This window comes from Myiozetetes cayanensis, unplaced genomic scaffold (assembly GCF_022539395.1).
Source record: "Myiozetetes cayanensis isolate MyiCay16 unplaced genomic scaffold, myiCay2020 scf6-25, whole genome shotgun sequence".
NCBI classification, from domain to species: Eukaryota; Metazoa; Chordata; class Aves; order Passeriformes; family Tyrannidae; genus Myiozetetes; species Myiozetetes cayanensis.
Genome location: NW_026087853.1, coordinates 15,584,204 through 15,604,380, shown reverse-complemented (window position 1 = coordinate 15,604,380; position 20,177 = coordinate 15,584,204). Strand labels below are relative to the sequence as shown.

The 20,177-nt window shown below is 45.5% G+C and overlaps 1 protein-coding gene across 12 annotated transcripts in view; it reads right to left on the bottom strand.

Moving 5' to 3' along the window:
- The window catches only part of FOXN3 (forkhead box N3), a 208,564-nt gene that overhangs the window by 119,667 nt on the left and 68,720 nt on the right, over window positions 1-20,177 (bottom strand). For 3 of the 12 annotated variants that reach the window (XM_050335356.1, XM_050335358.1, XM_050335362.1), the window contains exons 1-2: window positions 17,012-17,208; window positions 13,918-14,474 (exon numbers count right to left, since the gene is read on the bottom strand). In XM_050335356.1, the coding sequence (XP_050191313.1) occupies window positions 13,918-14,460 (543 nt within the window). In that variant the 5' untranslated portion in view covers window positions 14,461-14,474; window positions 17,012-17,208. Of the gene's footprint in view, window positions 1-13,917; window positions 14,475-15,949; window positions 15,969-17,011; window positions 17,211-20,177 lie in introns of those variants that run through there. The other 9 variants (XM_050335359.1, XM_050335361.1, XM_050335353.1 and 6 more) reach the window with 7 other exon arrangements.

The window sequence follows — 20,177 nt, the reverse complement described above, 5'->3', positions numbered from 1 at the left end:
GGCAGTGTAAAACTCCACTATCACTTGCCCCACAAGAGGAAGTCAGTTATACCAGCTCCAAAGCATCACCCCGCAGAAAAGGGCTGGCTGCTCCAAAGGGTCCTTCTCTCTTCACAGTCACACCCAGCGACCACAAATCCTGACATCTGCATTGTACAGACAAGGACTTCTGTAATGACTGTGTTTTTCTTGAAAAAGATTCTCCCAGGCAATAGTAAACACACCACCAACAAAAGAGTTTGAAAGAAACTTGACAGATAACACTTTATCCCAGTGTCCAGAATCTGGCTTTAATACTGGCGATTCACAGCACTTTTAGCATTTTGGTATTTTACGTGTTTCTGTCAGAAAATCATGAGATGGTGCAAAATCATGGCGGGGTGGGGGGAGCCCAAACCAAACTTTTTCAGGCTGCCTTGACTTCTATGAAAGAGCCTGTAAAAGATCATAAAGGCTCTAAAATAAGGCACACATCCCCTCCCTCATTATTTTAAATGACAACCTGATTTTTAAGCCAATTTCATAACTTTTAAGACACAAATCCTATATAAATAGCCTCCCACACCACTCTTATCATAGCCATTATTACACAAACACACCCTTAGATGCTAAAAGTACTTGGTCTAACTTAAAAGCCATGCAACACTGACAGCTACATGTGGCATGGACTGAAAAGCCATTTAAGCCACTCTGGAACCAATAGGAATTAACAGATAGTCAACTATTGAGTAAATCTGAGTGCAACTCAAATGCTGGTGAAAGAGCAGAAGGTAATTAGCAAAAGATCATAAGCATATTTACTTTGAAACTAAAATAATACAAGTATTTTAGCTAGTGGGGAGAAGACCTTTTCCTGTATTTTTCCTAGTCAGCAGAAAAACAGGATGAAAAAGCAAGATCTTTCCTACAATTTCATTGCTACAAATTAAAATCAAAGCTTTCTAAATGAAAATAATTTTTTTTTCCTAACAAGAATGACAGAAAACCTTGTCTCTTAATGGAAAGGGTCATAATTACATTTCTGCTTTTCCAAATTCAAAATCACTCAGCTCTAAAAACCAATAGCAAATGGCACATCAAAGCAGACTTGTTAAGTCAAGAACAAGGAACTTTATTCCTCTGAACAAATGCAGCACTATCCAAAAGGCATTTAAGTTTTAGCAAAATCTGAAACAACAACTAATTAGTCAAAGTGGAGGTGTTTTCCTAAATTTTAAATGCTAGTTTGTTTTGGGGAAAACAAGAGAGACGATTTCAGATGAGTTAAGACTTTTAATTGAGAGTGATCTGTTTAGACTAACTGGTAACTATTTGTGGCAACAGAAGATGTCTGTCCCAAGGAAATTTTGCAGATATATACCACTACAACATCATTTTGTTTTCCTAGCACAAAGACATAAGCAGATAGAAAGCTCTATGTGACAACGCAATTTTTGCTCCTATTTTACCTTAAAAGTATTTGGATGATCTAAAAAACAATGCAACTTTGTCATGCTTTTTATATATAAAATATATTTTTATACCCACATACATATATATAGATAGATAGATTAAAAAAATAAATGAATTTAAGCAGAACAGGGAGGTACAGCCTGAACAATAAAATGGCATTTGCCTCAACAGCTGGCAGCTAGCACTGGACTGAGTCTCCTGTGCAATTTGTCTCTATGACAGCTGCCTTCCTCTTTATCTACCACGCAGGCAGAACTCTAGAAAGTATTAGAAATCAATATAAAATTGTAAAAACCAAATCTACCCTCCTTTACAAAAGCAAGATCTGCATATTTAACCCTGAGCACTGAAGGGAAAAAACCTTCCTCTCTATAGAAGAAGGATAAGCAAGAGACAATGCTAAGAAACTAGCACAAGTAATTACATAACAATAAATGCATAACATTAACTGCCAACACAGGAAAAAAAATTTTGGACAAGTTATCTGACTGCTTCAAAACAAAACATGCAACACTACAAGTGCCAGCAATTGTCTAATTCCCAGCCATCTCAGTCACATCCTGACTCTCCTCCTGCTCAGCTCTCCCAGCTGAAGACTGAAAATCTGCACTTCCTGTGCACACCATGCATTCCTTCCTACCTCAGCTATGCAGGCAAGCCAGAAAACTACTTACACTCCTATATGAGTAAAAGGTTTTTCACCTAGAGTGTGACTGGGCACTGGAATGGGATCCCCAGGGAAGTGGTCACAGCACCAAGTGTAACAGTTCAAGAAGTGTTTGGCCAAAGCTCTCAGGCACATGGTGTGACTCTTGGGGCTGTCCTGTGCAGGGCCAGGAGTTGGACTTGATGATCCTTGTGCGTCTCTTCTAACTTAGGATATTCTGTGATTCTATTCATCTACAGGCCCTTAGTTCTCAAGTACTTCAGGAAGGGTGGAATTATGTAAGAATCGTATCATTATTTCCAGTTAAATTTATAATAAATATTATCTCTGAAGGGGATTTCTGCAGAAGTGAATACCTTTTGGCCCAGGGTATTCTCCCAAAGCCTAAGTGTAATTGTAGCTCCATATGAGCTGGCAGCAGGCAGTTCTTAAAGCTGTCAAACATTGCTCTCCAAAAGCCTTCAAAGCACTCCCAGGAGCAGTGATGATCTCTGGAAGTGCAGTGAGTCTGTGTTATTGAGGGACTGGAGAAAGCTGCATGCAGCCAGCCACTGCAAAGCAGTGGTACTGAGGAGAATCCTTCAATTACAGCTTTTCCTGCATGGCTAGGAAGGACTTCATTGCTAAAGATGAACCTTGCAAGATCTATTTAATTCTCCCCAAATATTTAAGGAAAACAGATCTAATTACAAAACTGCTACCATTATTACATTCTTTATCACTTAACAGTGATGTTTGTCACCCCCTCCTCCTAATCTAAAACAAGAACATTTCATTAATAGTTTCCCTATTTTTATTGAAGCACACAGAACCCACAAGAAGGGTGTTCCCACTCTGCACCCTCAAAGGTGAGGAAGAGAGAAAAATATGTAAATGAAAGCTTGAGGTACCCCAGCACCTAACCCTCATCTTGCATTAACCCCCAAAAGTCCTGCAAGTTGCACTGCAGGCATTTTTTTTCAACTGTAAACTCAGAAAAACATTTACAATAGTTGCTTCATCTCAGTGAGTATCCTCCCACAGTAGGCAGCCGTGGGATCTCATAAACATAACACTGGAGCACAGCCTAATTTTCTGCTCAAAGCTTGAATGAGTGTGAATTTAGCATTCAACTAGATTCTCTTATGCAAAATCCCATCAATAAGTTTCTGCTCCACGTACTGCCACAGAAAATTCTCCATGCCATTGAGACTTCCCTGTACAGAAGCCCATTCACTCCTCTGTTAACCAACAGTTGTCTTTCAGCAAGTTACACCAGTGCTTCAAAATCCTGAGAGTTCTCAACTAGTGGTAAATTGCTACCGTTCACTTCTGCAATGAAATACAGCAATTCAGCATGCTATAGATAGTGCTTTAGTATCTTAAGTCACTGGCTAAGAGCAGCAATTTGATTTCTTTTCTACTACAACAAGGAAAAACCCACTCACATTTAAGATCCTTAGAACACAAATTCCTACACCAGTCCCCAGGATGGTTTTTCCTTAACACCCAGAATGGAATTTGAAGAACTAAACTGAAATAAATGAATTTTAAGAAGAAAAATAATTAAAACATACTGTCTCCAAAATTATTAAAATGGATAACTGAGTAAGATCCAGAGGCATCATTTATGGCTGCTGCTTTCCACAGCCCTCAGTCACAATTCTGCTGTTGTTTACTCAAGAGTAAATCAAAAGCAGCTCCTCTGAAGACAAGAGTCTAAACTGCTGGGAGAACATTAAAAAAAAAAAAAAAAAAAAAAGCCCTCTTTAGGCTAAGAAGGGCCAATAATGACCTTCCAAAAATTCAGGAGGAAAACCAGTTGTATACCAAAGCAGGTAGGTCGCACCCCTTCCTCCTCTCTCCTGAGGCTTATCTTACATGACCTGTAACACTGGTGAGTTTGACACTAGTGACAAGGACTTGAAATTTAGGGCTCTTTAGAAACCTGTTTTGTTGCCAGAAAGTAGATAAACCTTTTCAGCATCCAGGCTGTTATAAATGTGCTTATTCTCAAGAAAAGATAACCGGAGTTTTATTGCCATTACAATAAATGGCCAGACATGGCAGCAATGATGAGCATATGTGGGTGCACTGTCCCAACTACCAGGCATCTCAGCAGCTCCAGCCACTTACTTGCTCAGTAAGATCTGAAGGCTGCAGGCTAAGAGGAATCATGGACAGGATGGTATGGCAGAGTCAAGGCATTCTGCACTCCCTTGTGTAATCAAAGGTGAGAATTACTGTGAACTTCAGTCCCAGATGCTAATTTTGTTCAAAGGGAAAATACCTCAGAAGCTCTTGATAAAAGCAGCACAACAGAGGAAGGTGCTCCTTGCCCCCACCTATGAGGCCAGTTAGTCACAGGCCAGCCAGACTGCTGAAACCATCCGCAGGGCCACTGTCCAACAGCAACACGTCTGCCCCTTCAGAAGGGCTACCTCTGTCTCCACAATTAAAGAAGGCATATGGTACTACTTCCATGCCTCGAACTCTTCCAAACCAGAAAAGGACACACAGGAATTAAGGCACAAAAAATAAACTACAAGACTGATAAAAGCATCCAAGCACACATACAGCATCCACTTTACTTTTAAGGATGTGAGAGCTGAAGTGGCAAGGTCAGGGACTCAATAAATGCACCTGAACTAACCACCTGCGTTTCTCTGCTGCTTGTCAGTGAAGCACTGCCAGACAATCAAATCTGGCAACTCCTCTCTTCCCCAGCCCACCTGTAATAATTTCCCAGATCTAGAGCTGAGAGGGTACCCTGCTTTTGGCCAGTTCTGAGACACTGGAGCAGGTGGAGAATGGTTGGGGAAGCAGATGAAAATACCCATGAATTAGACAGAATTACAGATGTTATGAAGCTAAATTAAAGTTTTTCCTTGAGACCAAAACTGAAATACTAAATCATTAACAAGCCAGTTGGTACTACTAAAGAAAGCAAAATCTCATTGTTCCTAAACTATTTAAAAACAAACAGACTTCAACTAGAAGTACAAGAAAACCAGCAAGATTCTTACATATCTCATAAAAGTGAACTTTCTTCAGTATCTTCCTTTACCTGGAAGACAGGACACTTGAATTGTACTAGTTGAAAACACCAGACTATGAATCAAAAGACAAAAGCAAATACTTGGAGATATAAAGCTTTATTAGCTTAAAAATACATATAAGCATGCAGTATGTCTTTCCCAAGATACTTACTAAGCAAAACTTAACCAGAGGCAGCCACGTGGGGTCTTTTTTTTTTAAGTAAATACGTGTTTGCAAGACTAACTGCATAAAATCATAGAAAGGTTTGGGTTGGAAGAGACTTCAAAGTATCACCTAGTTCCAACCTACCTGTCATGGAAAGGAATGCCACCCACCAGATCAGGTTGTTCAGGGCCCCATCCAACCTGGCCTTGAAAATTTCCAGGGATGTGGCACCCACAGTTCTCTGGGCAACCTGTTCCAGTGCCTCACCACCCTCACAATAAAGAATTTCTTCCAAAATTCTAGTTTAAATCTCTCCTCTTAGTTTAAAACTGTTCCCCCTGGTCCTGTCACTCTCTGCTTGTGTATGAATCACCAGCCCTCTTTTTTTGTAAGCCACCCCCTAAGTACTGGAAGGCTGCAATGAGGTCTCCAGGGAGCCTTCTCTTCTCCAGGCTGAACAACCCCAGCTCTCTCAGCCTGTCTTCATGAGAGGTGCTCCTGACCTCTGATCACCTTCATGGCCCTTCTCTGAACCCTCTCCAACAGCTCCACATCCTTCCTATGTCAGGGGCCCCAGAGCTGGATGCAGCACTCCAGGTGGGGTCTCACCAGGGCAGAGCAGAGGGGCAGAATGCCCTCCCTCAACCTGCTGGCCTCGCTGCTTTGGATGCAGCCCAGGATACGGTTGGCTGTCTGGGCTGCAAGTGAGCATTGCTGGGTCCTGTCCAGCTTTTCATCCACGAGAACCCCCAAGTCCTTCTCCACAGAGCTGCTCTCAAGGAGTTCATCTCCCAGTCTGTACTCATGACTGAGACTGCCCCAACTCAGATGCAGCAATCTTGCACTTGGACTTGTTTTGTGACATAGTGCTTTGTTATAGCTACATACAGTGCTTGCACCACGACCTCATCCAGCAACAGTCTGCCCAGTCTTGAAGTGACACAAGTCAATTACTTTTACATGCTAACCCACCACTGACCAACACACGAGGAACAACCAACTAAATTAAAAACAGTCACACTTGGTTTCCTTCTTCATTAGGATTTTGGCTTGTGTTACTCCTAGGCCACTCATTTTAACTACATTTATGATGAAGATACAGCAATTAGCTGAAAACAACACGTAAGGTGAAGATAAGAGCAGCCTGGAGACTGATGCCCACAGGTCCAGTCATCTGAATAACTTTACCAGAAATGTGGAGATCCTGCAGGACTGAACCAAGGCTTCAGCTGTCTGGCTCAGCGAGCAGGACACAGCAACTGCCTGAATCCAGAGCAAAGAAAGGAAGCTTCTCCAGCAACTCAAAGGCTACTTCAGGCTGCCTAAAGAGCATTCTCAACTCCTCAATTATTTTCAGCTGCTCAGTTGTGATCAAGACTTTTAAATGTTTTTTTCACAAGGTCTTCACCCAGGAAAAGAAGCCACACAGCACAGTCTGCTGGGCTCCTTCAGACAATGTAAAACAGTTCACTTCCTTTTAGGAAAGGAAGTAGGAAGTCTAAGGGATAAAATTAGTAAATAAAATGGAGTCTTTGATGTTCTGCTGAAGAACTGAAGTGCAAGACAGGACAGCATACACTCAGCAACACCAGCCAGACCAGCAAGCCCAGTTCATTTCTGATGAACTACAACAGCCATGGTGGGCCTGGTGCTCGGGGACACACCTTGCCACATTGACTAATGGACATGTAAAAGTGCTCCCATGCACCTATGTCCTCCAGCCCCTCACGAGCGAGGCCTCCTGTGCTCAATCACAACGTGGCTCCAGGACCTGTGCTTCCTCTGCTGGCAGTGACAACAACAGTTCATTAGCTCTCTCACAAATAGGAAGAAACCTCAGAGGTGATGAGGACGTAACAACAGCAGCATGAACAAGCCTGACAGTTGGTTTTATAGACATCCTTTCCTCTTCTGCAATAGTTTTTCAGAGGATACAGAACACAGCTCCATGCAGAGCCACCTCTATTAGCAATATTAAGCACCTTAGGCAACAGAAAGAAACAAACCTTGAGAACATACACGTGTGTGCACGCACATCCCTGTGCAGCCTTCATAGGACCTTTCACCTCTGTCCTATGAACCCAATCCAGCACCAAGCATATATCCAACTGAACATACAAGCAGCCCCAGTGATTTATTTAGTGCAGCCTGTGCTCCCAAGGGTAAGAGCATCCTCCAGCCCTTCCCTTCCCCATCTCCTGCTGTCACCAGGTCAGTTCTGAGCTGGATGGAAGCCACAGGCACAGCTTCATGCCAGATTAAATAGAGCCGAGCCCATGGCCTGTGCTGACACTGGTGCTCCACTGACCACAGTAACCATGAACTAAATAGGGAGCTGAAAATGAATCCAGCTAAATTACCCCACTGAAAAATAACCCAAACAAAAATTATGCAAACAGTTTTCAGCCCGCTCACTGTGAGGTGACACATGTGCCAGTATGAGCTGAAGAGGAGCTGGTAATACAGCCCCAGATCAGTTCCATCTCCCAGCAAAGGGAACAGGTGGCCAGGTTCAGCAGGGATCATGCATGGTGGTGGCAGCCCAGACTTTGATCACTTTAAATCAGCTGTAGAACACCACAAAGAACCACTAACACAGGCCACTTAAACTGCACATAGCACAGTCCTGGTCCTAAGGGAAAACAAAAAGAAACATTTCCACAGAGGAAAGCCTCCTGTTGTACTTTAACTTCTGTTCTCATTTCACCTTAACCTTCACCGTGTGGCAGGGACCACATCCATAACCCCACTAAGCAGTCATGTACCCTGCAGCTGCCAGCCTTTCTTTTGTCAGGAATGGCTTGTCTCCTCAGCAATCCCAACTGGAGGTATTCCCCAGCCTCCCCATCATGTCCATTCCTCTTGTCATGCCAGTATAACAGTTAGCTGGACTGCACTGTGACCTGAATTGGGGAATTAAGGTGAAAAGCAACGCAAGAATTAAAAGAAGGAAAGATAAAAATCCAGCCAGATCAGATCTCTGATCAGATCCATAGTTTGTTGCAGAAACACGAAAGTTCATGTGGCAGGAAGGTGCTGGAGCAAACAGTCAGGAGCAAGGGAATGCAACCACAGCTGAAAAATGGACTCATCAATCCCACCACAGCCCAAAGCCAATGGTAAAGAGCACTTCCTGCTTTCCTGGGCTCTCCCAGTGCTGCTTAAAACACTTTGCATCATCTTTGCTGTGGGTGAAGAGCACAGACAGGGCCCCATTACTCCAGTTTATTGAACCTTAGTAGCCAATCTCCTCTGGAGGTCAATAGCCTGTCACTGTGCAACTAACATCCCAGTTACCCAGCAGGATGCCTGCACATGGGCTATCATAACCAAGAGCAAGATAACATAGATACCTCAGGTGTAAGGTTCAGAGGACTCCCCAGATATTACCAGCTCTTCATCATTACTTGAAAAAGAACTGATTGTGCTTTTTAAAGCTCTATAACAGTTCATACAGGCAGACTTCACTGCAAAGAGTTAGCTCTGATGTGAAGTCAAGCAGCTGGAAGCCAGTGAAATGGAAGAGTGTTATTTCCATGCACAGCTTTAGGAAATCTATTATTTAAATATTCTGCATAATTTCTAGGGTTTGCAATTCAAAAACAAAAACTGAAAGGGTTCAAGAAAATCTCTCCATAAATTGTTGGATATCTGGAAACTCTATTTACGCTATGGTTCTACAGACTTTTATGACTGCTCTAGAAAGAGATGACCCTCATTTCTCCACATACCAGTTTAAGGAGAAAATTTATGATATTAGAGAGCCTTTTGGTATGACAGCCAAAGGTATAAGAAAATGGATTTCAATTTAAAACTAGACAAATTCCAACTTAAAACCAAAAGATATTCTTTTAATAATCTGAGAAATTCACAGTTGCACCAGCTTATTTAGTGGATTATTTATTTTATTAGTGGATTCAATATTATCTGAGGCCTTTAACATGAATCTGAGGGGTTATTTTATTGTTTGCTTGTTTGGTTTTTTTTCACTTTAGCTCCACTAGATGTTATAAATGCAGTGAAATTCTGACACTTCTGTTATTTGGGTCAGTCTGGATAATAACAACACTAAAATCAGAGGAGATATTTCTATCCTGAGAGTGCCACTGAACTTTCAAAGGAAATCTTCTCAAATAATGGCATTAAAAGAGGGAGGACAGGGTCCCATGTGCCTCACCTTTGTGCATATGCATATGCAGATGGGATTAGGAGATTTTAACACAAAACAAGCAGGCTCCTTTTCTTCTCATTCCAGCTAGCACTTATCTTTCTGCACGGTTTTACATGTCAAAAGCTCAAACATTATCAAATCAGAGGAGAAGCATTTGCAGGAGACACTCCTGAAATTTAAGTCTCCTGTACCCAAAGGGTCCCCAGCGACTCCTGTCAGATGCCCTGGCAGAGCGTTTATGAGAGGCATTAGATGAGGACAAGTTGGACATCAGCTCTCCAAGAGCTCAAGGACCACTCGGGAGTCCTCAGGTCTCAGAGCCTCATCCAGACAGAGGAGGAGCCTGGCTCGATCTCCATGACCCAGTTATGGACTACGTACTTCTAAGAATAACTATCACATCAAGTGAGGAGAATTTTCTTCCCCCATCTCCATAAACATATCCTTTACCCTCATTACATTTTTATTAACACATCCCTCAGCACAAGTGCCAAGCAAACCTTTAATATGTTTGAATTTCTTCAGCTTGCGCACAGCTGGGAGCAAGTGTGTGTTTCCCTATCTCAGACAACACAGAGCAGACACAAAGAGGAGTGCTCTTGATAGGATGGATGCTCAAAAAAGCACAAACAGCAGAAAATACAGCAGAATAGTGGAGAAGAGCAAGGGGACAAGAGCTCCAGCCTTTATAACTGCGGGCTGTTCACTGAGACAAAAATATTGCAGCAAAGCCAACGAGGTCAAACATCATTTCCCCTCATCTGGTAACGATGACTGAGGAAGTCTGCATTCATAAAAGGCACAGACTTATCACACACCCTGAAAAGACAATCCTACCAGTCTTTGTTCAAAGCAGGAATCCCTACACAAATAAAACAAATCTTCAAGGGAGAAAAAGTAGGGCTTGTAACAAAATTTTCCAGCAGCCCCTTAGCTCAAGCAGCACTAGTGGGCGCAGCTATAATCACAGCAAACCTGCATAATGGGTCTGAACTAGCTTAGCCCTTTCCCTGCAAGCAGAGAAGCTGCCACATCAGTAACTCCGTTGCTAGGGCAACTGCTTACTTTCCATATCAACTGCAAACTCGTTGCTATGGAGACACATATACAAGAAAAATTCCTCTCTATAGCCAAGGACCAGATGGTAGGGAAGTCAGGGAAGTCATGGACTAACGGGCTGTACTAAATGGGACACACACTAGAGGACATTTAGATCTGTATATTCACAATAGGATTAATCTGAACAACTGAATTCACAGGTCTGGCAGTATAAACAAAGCCAGGGAACTCCTCATCTATTCCCCATCATGTGATACTTCATACTCTGGCCAACTACTATTAAACTGCTGAGCTCAATGCAAAGAGGTTTGTACAATCAAGGGCTCAGCATTTTCCCTTCTTCAGCCCAGCTCTCTGTCTCGATCCAGATCAGCCTCCTCGCAAAGTTACACGAATAGCCGCGCTGTCAGCTTGCCAGGTAAGCCTGATGGCACTGCAGCTGAAGCGGAATAGCAGCAGTGTAAAAACAAATCCGAGCAGAAAAACGTCTTTTCCTGGCACACCTAAAAGCACCAGGACAGGGCAAGTCACAAACTGAAGTGATGCAGCCTGCCTTTTTTTTTCTCCCCTCTCTGTTACAATGATCTCACATCAGGAAATTCAAGTGTTCATACACAGGCAGAAAAAGCTGCAGACTATTAGATGCATATTTAGCCCCATGAATGTAAACTAGTGGAACGCAAGACTGACAAAACTACTATGCAGAGGGAATTCAAAAAAGAATTAAGTGTTCAGCAGAACTTTTTTTAGCAAAACGATTACTGGAAGGCTACACAAACACTGGAAAGCACAACTACGAGAGAAAAGGCTTCTAGCTTTTCACAATGTGTCATTGCACATCACCCGGCAAATGCCTGCAATTCCCAGCACTGATTAACTCCTTCCCCCCATACTGTACATGTTTCAGAGCCCATCTTATTAGCATTTCATAACATGCCATTTGTTAAAGGCTGCCTTTTTTCCTTCACATAAAAACAGGAAAACAGGCAGACTCCAAACTTGCAATTTGCAGGATCTGGCTGCAAAGGAGAAGTGGCACAAAATGATTCCTTAGAGATGAAACCCCCCCTTTCCCCTGCCCCAAGCCCCAGACCAAACCCAGAGAACCCTTTAGATGGACACCTTCCTTCTGAACGGCAGATATATTTGCTGCAAGGTACTTGAATCAACCCCAAAGTGTGCATTCACACACACACAAAGGTATTTTCAAAGCCATCAGTTGACATTTACTGCTTTCCAAGTCCACAATTAGCTGTCAAGCACCTGATTCAGCAACTCTGACTGAGGGCCAATTCTGTGCTCAGGACTCTGTCTGCCACATCTCTTGGCCAGGACATGAGAAAAACCCAGCAGGGGACTTAAATGACCTGCTATGGTGCATTTTACGTTTTAAGGTTCCTATCCCATTCATCTTAATGCTGGCTACCTGCAGTTATTAGCATCTCCAGAAAGTGGAAGAAATTCTTTCTCATAATCTGGGATTTTCCAAGAATGAATAAAACTCCACCTTGTTATTCATACAGGCAAGGCCATCCACCACACCTTGTTGTCTACGTAACCATGGCTCTAATCATGAATTTGAGACGTGGGTGACTAGTCATGCATTGTGCGGTGCCACTTCCCTGCGGAGAGGCAGCACGTTGTGGTATTGTTCATCTGAGCTCAGTGGACTGCCAGATATTTGACAGATAGACATGAAGACAAGTTCCTCATAGGAAGGAAGCTGAAATCTGAATAGTCAACTTGTAAACAGAGAAAGAGGGACTGTACAAAACACAAATGGCAGTGTAAACACATGCCTTGCAAGTTACAGTATTTTGGGGGGAAGGGGGTTAAATGCTTTGTGTGAAGATTTCTTAGAGTCTGGGACAGAATCATGAACGTCTGCTGTGGCGTTTGTTATTATAGTCTCACTTCCAAACCAGAATTTAAGACTCTGGTTTACACAAAACAAGATCCAGTTCAGAAACAGGTTCTTTTTAATCTCACAACACAATCATTCACAGCAACTAATGGATAAAAATACCAACACACGGAGTATGATCAGCAATATGGAAACACGATTCTACATAATAGTATTTTTAAAACCAGAAAGAAAAGAAAGGTAGAAGGGTCAATCCCTTAAAAAGGGAAAGCTCCAGAGAAGAGAAAGTTAAGTAATCTAAAATGAAAAGTTCCTAGCTTAGGGCAGTATGTGACTCTTCCTCTAGAGTTACTTGAGCTCCTATTGCACAGCTTTTGAAGTAAAATAGCACACAAAATAGGGAGAACAGCACCACCAACAGAAGTCTAGTTTCAGGGTAATCAGTTATAAGACAATCACAGCATTTACCTCACTGAAACACAAAATCTGAGTGCATCTATTGTTTCTGCTAGGGAAAAGTGTTCACTGTCTGATCTTCAGCCAGTTTTAGAGACAGACCATCCGTGATGTGATCTTACCTGCTATTTATTTCCCTAACCTGTGGGAAGGCCTCTGAAATTAATCTGCAAGTTGATATTTTTATCAGTATATCCGTACTTTGCCAAAGATTCATCCAGACCACTGCTTCTTGAGACAGTCCCCTTCGGAAACTGATACCTGCTCCCAGGCTCACTGACGCAGTAGAAAACTGTGCAAGGACTGCCTCTGCTGCTCCGCCCGCTTCCCCATTCCCTCGCACACAGCCTCTTCCCGTAGACGCCACTGAGGAATCAGCAATGAAACCAGGCGACAACAACTGAGATCAGAAAGCAAAGATGTGCTCCCCAGGCCTCTGCACTGCACCAAGCGCAGAAGCTACGTGAGCCTAGAGAGAGAACAACTGAAATTTTGGTGAAGGGTAACTTTCACCTTTGATACCAGACCTGTCTCATCTCTTTGAAGAGCTTTTCTAAAACCTTCTTGAAATGGAACAAAGCTTCATCATCAAAATTTAGAACTACTTCTGCTGGTGTAAGAGAAAGAAAAGTTTTTTCAGATTACAACACGGACCAGGGAAAAAGCAATGGACTCTTACATAAGGCATACCCCTTCACTATACATTTGTATTAGCCAAGAACAGCAAGCAGCCTATTTATAACATGATTACATTCATCTAGTATAGCTGGAAACCATTACCACAGCATGATAACTAAAAACAATATTTAACCACTATGCATGAAGACACCAGCTGGGGGGAAAAGAAAAAACACACATCCTGAGTGCTTTCTTACAGATGTCTAGACAATGAATTTAATAAAATCAGAATGAGCAATGCTAAAGAAATGTTGGCTCTCTGAATTTAATGAACTATGTTACCAGGGACAGGGTTGAATGTTCCATATTTCACTGTTAAAGACACATTCAGGGATTAGCAGGTGAATATTTTCAGCACCAGATAGATTTCCATAGCTCCAAACTTACCTGACTTCTGTCCTTGTCCACTTTCTTAAAACACTTATTCAAGGATAGATTATGTCTCACAGAATTTTTCCATCCAGTGGGTGCGTTTGCAAAATATGGAAAGTGTTCCAAGATCCAGTTGTATATATCCTTTACAGGCAGTCTTTTGGTTGGTGAGTCCTCAATGGCCATAAATATGAGGCAGCTAAAGGAATAAGGAGGTTTGCAGTTGGGGTTCTGCTTGGCATCGTAGGGCATGTCAGAGTGGGCAGGAGACGGTGGCGTGTCATCACCAATGTCCTGAACAGGGCTAACGCTCCTTAACACCGAGTCCCCAAAGCTTTTCAGCAAGTTCTTACTCTCGTGTAACCAGTTCAAATTAGTTAGTTCTTCATCTTCCATGGCCCCTTTATCTAATCTGATGGCAGGCAAAGAGAAATCTAGGTCCTCGTCATCGTGAAGTGCCTTTGATAAATCGCTATCTTGGTAACGTTGGCTCAATCCACTGGGCACACTAATTCCTGAGCCCTCTGGCTTCTTACTGGGAGGCATGACTGGACCCATTTAGACAGCAGCTCCTGGGAGAGTGAATCCAAAGGAAAGGAAGAAAAAAACAGAAGAAAAAGTTAGCTCATCAAAAGATCCTGCATAATGTTTGGACAGTTTTTCCCTAACTGGTCACTTAGCCTTTTGCCACCTGACAGGTTCACAAATACTCACAATTGTTGAGTAAAATAATCTAATATCAGCATACAGGAAGACATTTCAGTTGATGGAATAAGATGACAATCCAGATACACCTCAGTTCTGCATGAAAGTGAAGCCCCCACACAGGAAATCCCAGAGAATGTTCCTTTAATGATGAATAGGTGTATCAAAGCATTAATTGTATCCGACTGTATCACTTTAATAAGCATGTGAACTAAAAAAAAAACCTAAGTAACAGTGACCTAAGGGCAGTTCTTCAATTTCAGCTGTTTCACATTTGAGGACAATACAACAGCACCATGATTAAAGTCACTCTGGCTAAAGGCCAGGGCAGACAAACATCCAATTTGACTATGGACCCGGTTGCATCAAAACTCAGAAACGACGGCAGAACTTCAAAACCAGCAAGGGCAGGAGAAAAGGGAAGGGAAACCAACACACAATAGTTTTGGGACCAGGGCCAAGACATGGGGAAACAAGTGCCGGAGGAATAGAGCATTTTAAAACATATGTAAACAGAGAAGCTGCTAACATTAGCTGAACTGTATTTCAAACATGGTAGAAAACAGTCAGAAAGCCTGCTGTGATGCTCAACAGTGGCCTGGGAGAGGTTGGATGAGCTGCTGAGGGTACTGTATAAGCAGGGCCTAGGGGGTACACCTGTGAGCAGTAATATTTGGGATGCCTTGAGCCCTTTATAAGCTCAGTGAAGTTGTGCACCTGCCCAGCTGAAGAGAATCAGATAGGAGACCAACAATTCTACTTCAGAAGCAGGAGACAGGCTCACTTGGCTTCTATACACAGTCAAACTGCCAGGATTTAGGTCTGGAAATGTGAACAGCAGTAGAACAAAAATTGGAAAGAGTTAAATTCTGAAAGGATGAGACTTCCTGCACAAACACTGAACAAGAACAAAATGATTCCCTGTATCTAAAACATAACCTCAGCAGCTCCCTGAAGTCATGCAGTCACACAGTCAATACTGTGAATGAAAGGCAAAAAAACCTACAGATAACAATAGAATAAATCATCTATCTGCAGGGAAAAATAAAGCAACACAGCCATTCTGGGAAAGAGAAATGATGGACTTTATTTTAGCTGTTATAAATAGGCAAAAATGAAAACTGAAAGCTCCTCGGGTCTTTCTATAAACACATTACACCAAAGCAGCCATTACTAAAAATAAAAACACAGAACTTTTCTGCACAGAAGCCTTTCAATACACACCATCGCTCAAGACACTCAGTGAGAATGTGCAGTTTTACATGAGTATCTGGGAAAAGAAAAGTATCAGGGAAAGGAAAAAATACCAAGGCAGATATAAACACCGGGTGGCAAAACTTACGTCGGTCCCACTTCCTAGCTTTCAAAACTGCAACCAGCGCAGCCAGAAGGTAAACAAGGGAATCGCCGGCGTCCTGGGGCTCCGGCATTGCCTACCTACGCCGCACGGTCAACTTTGACTCCAAATGGAAGTTACGTCCCATGAGCTTCTAAACAGGAAAATTATATGATGGCTGACAGTAAAGTAATTTAATTGCACTGTTGCTATGACAACATGCTGCTCTCTTTCTGTTTAATTTGCTTATTTGCCAGTATCCTCCCAAAGGGCCATATCACTCCATGATTTTTCTCCCCGTCTCTCTTTCCCCGCTCCAAGCAGCGGGGGTGATCGGGCGGCCACGGCCCCGCGGAGCCCCCTCGGGCCAGCAGGGAGGGCCGGCGGGGCCGGGCCGAACGGCGGCTGCCAGCGGGGCCGCGGCGGGCGGACGGGCGGGGTGCCCGGGGCTACCCCCGCGACGGCGGGGCCCGGCTGGGGCCAGGCGTGGGGGTTACGGGGGGACTGTTAAGGAGGCCCGTGGCGGCGCCCCACGGGCAGACAAAGGCGCGGCGGTCACGGGCGGTCCCGCAGCGGAGCCCCCGGGCAGTCCCGGCGGCGCCGGCCCCGCAGCCCCCGCGCCGGCCCGGGGGGCGGGCAGAGCCCCCCCGCCTCGCGCCGCACCCGCCGCGCGGGGGGCGGGCGCCCATTGGCCGCGGCGCCAGCCAATCAATGGCGTTGCCAGGCGACCGGCGCTGCCCGGGCGGGCGGCGCGCGCCGCGCACCCCGCCAATGCCGGGCAGATGTCACCGGCCCGCGCCGGGCCCGCGCGCCGCCCGCGCGCACCGACCGCACGTGCCTGCGCGCGCGCGCACCGCGGTCCCCGCCGGGACCCCCCGCCGGGACCGGCCCGGGCCGGGCGCGCCCCCGCGGCGCGGGCACGGCCGGGCTCGGAGGGGTCACACGGCCGGGCCGCGCACCAACTCCCAGCCAAGTTGTGGCCCGGGGCCGGGCCGGGCCGGGCGGAACTGCAGCGCGCCGCCCCCCCGGCGGCGACCCCCGCCAACAACAACAGCAACAACAACTCACCTGGCTGGGGGCGGCGGTCTCACCGCGGTCCCGTCATGGCAGTGGCGCAAACTTTCCTCTGACGGAGCCGGGCATGGCGCGCCCCCGCCTCAGCCCGAGCCCCGGGGGTGCCGCGGGGGTCCCGGCGCACGGGGCTCCGCCGCCTGCATGGGGCCCGCCCGCCCCGCGCTCCCGACGGGCAGCGGTCGCCTCGGTGTGAGCCCGAGAGCGAGAAATTGTTTCCACTGCAAACAAAAAAGGCGACACATGACCAGGGAGGGAGGGGAGAGACGGAAAACGTGGGCTGGGCCAGCCGCGACGGGAGAAGCCGCGTAAGGGAGGGAGGGAGGCAGGCCCGGCGGCGGTGGGGGAGGGCGGCGGCTCCGGGGGCCGGCGGCGGGACCGGCCGTGCCCTCCCGCGGGGCGCCCGCCCGGCGGCGGCGCCGGGGTCGCGCCGGGCCGGCGGCAATGCCGGGGGCGGGCGGGGAAGTCCCCGGTGCGGAGGGAACCGGCAGCGCTGCGTGCCCGAACCGGCGCCCGTGGCGCTCCCACTTGTGCGAGTGTCCTTCCCCCCGGCCCAGCCGGGCCGACCCCCCTGAACCGCGGCGGGCACCGACGAGCGCCGGGAGCCCACGGCTCAGCAGAGCACAGCCCTGCCACTGCCTCCCCCGCAAGAGGAACTGGGGAGGTATCTCTGAACACCCTCCCGGCGGGCAGGTAATTCCTGCCGAGGACTGGCGACCCTGCCGGCCCAGCTGCGCACTCGGGAGTGCGGCAGCCGAACACCCGCCCCGCCAGTGTGAGCGGGAGCCGGGCCACACAGGGATGTGCGGGAGCGACAGGCGGGGGTCGCGCACGGGGGGCTCTGCTGCTGACTCTGCGTGTCATGAAACTACGGTCTCGCTGAGGGTCTGCACGGTGTTCAGTAAAGAACTGTGTTGCAGAAATCTGCAGCAACAGCCGGGGCGGGGGGGAGAAATTATTTTGTTAAGGAAATCTGCTTTAAAGTAAGGCTTGACTCAATTAAGAAGAATGGTCCATTTTTCTCCTCTTCTACCATACCCTGACATAACTGGTATTAACTTGAGTAAAAACCCTTACCATCAGTTAAATTAATTGAAGGGAACTAACTCCATTTAAAAATAAAGAAGCTGCCCAGTCTAGACAGCACTAGTTGAACGTACAGTCTTCTGTATGCTACGTGCCTGATCTCAGACAGCCTCAGTGATATGCACCCCGGAACTCAAGTATGGCTCTCTACCCGTAAAGCAAGTACATGGAATTGTTTGTAGTTGGCTCACAAAAATCAAGGATTTTCTGCTCTGGATAAACAAGGCTTGCAGATTTAGCATACTTGAAAATAAATTTTACCAACAGTATAGAAAAGGTCTGCTGCAGAAACATAAATAAGTCAGAAATACAGGTATTCTTTCTAATGCAGGCTTCACTGGACAGAGAAATTGTCACTAAGCATTTTAGCTGTTTTATTTAGAAAAGTTAGGACAGCTGTCTCAAGACCCTGCAGGAATTCTATGCTGGCCCACAGTCAATATTATCCCACTTAACCAGGTTTACCACTGTATCCTTCTGCGTGCCTGTGTCCATACTATTTCTCAAGGCATTGGTTACCTCTTTTAATCTCTTGACACTCGTGAAATTCTCAGTTTTAGACAAGACTGGCAACCACCTCTTCTCATAGTGCAGGGCTAAGAAGCATTTTGTTGATTCTTTGGAACTAGAAATTCCTGCCATAACTAGCTAAGACTTTGTTTTGCCGATAGCTTTCCCTCCCCTACCCAGTGAATAGCTATTTCGCATTCTTGCATATTTTCAAGAAGACATGCCAGCAGCTGAATTGCAGAATGGGAAGAATACCTATCAGGCAGCAGAGTATCATCATTACCCACTGGTAACCCGGCTATGTGACTCCACCAGCCCTAACACTCAAACAGTCAGCAGACCATTAGTTTACACAGTTCTTATCTTGTGGCCGTTTGGTTTCAAACCCAAACTAAATTATCAAGTCATAACTCCACCCACCTGAATTTATTCCAAATGCTTCAACGTTTTTCTGAGTGAATCAACATGTCTCTTTATTGGCAAGCAAGGAGATTTATTGCATTTATTATCACTTGTAAAAGTCAAGTGCTTTGAAAGACTACCAAGAAGAATTCAGCTAATGAGAAGTATTTCTGAAGTGAGAAGGGGGAAGCCTCATGAGATGCAAGGTAGTATGCAAAGAAAATTATGCTCTGAATACATTAGGTACACATCCTATTCAGCTCAATTCTGTTCAAAATTAGTGGCCAAATTCAGCATCAATACTGGTGGAATAAGATCGCTTCCAGAGTTTTCTCCCTTTTCCATGGCAGGTAGGAATTTCCCCAGAGTGCACATTAGGGATTACATTGAAGGGCCGCTGTGAGACATTTGCTGGGTGGACAGAAAAGCTGGCATGATCAAGCACAGGGGCCAGCAGCAGGTGATAGAGAAGCCCAGGAGAGCAGGGGGACAGACTACCCGCTGGGTCGAAGGGCTGGCACAGGGCTCCCTGCTGAGGTGCCACATGAGAGGCAGCAGTGCAGGGCAGCCTCTTGCTGGCTCCAACTCATCCCTGAGCTCGACAGCAACTGCAGCTGCTGACTTGCAGAGGAGTAAAACACCAGTGGTTAGGCAAACACTGATATCTTGCCTTTTGGGAAGACTGTCCCCCAACTTCTGGCTTTTTGCTGAGATACCTAATACAACTAATTTAAGAAGGGAGCATACGGTCTCACACAGCACCACTGAAAGACCATTAATTGCTGGCTTAAAGACTACATCTGATGTATGGCCATCAAGTAACTAAATACTACTGTAATCTCAGGCAAGCCACCAAATTTACTAGGGTGTTGGTTTCCCCATTTCTGAGACAGCAATAATACTAATTCATTTAGCAAAAGATTTGCAACAGTGACAGATGAAACTGTTTGTACATCAAGACCAAAGTACTTGCCGTACTGAAGGCCGATTAGAAGTACTAACAGTGCAGAGCTGCACTTTAGCCTTGTGGGCTAATATACAACAGTCTAATCTTTCCACTCAGATTTCAGAATACCAACTGCAGATGTTGCAGTATCTTATTTAATGAGGATTTCCAGCCATCTCCCTATACTCCTTTATCTCTTATCCTCCTCTAGATTGGAAT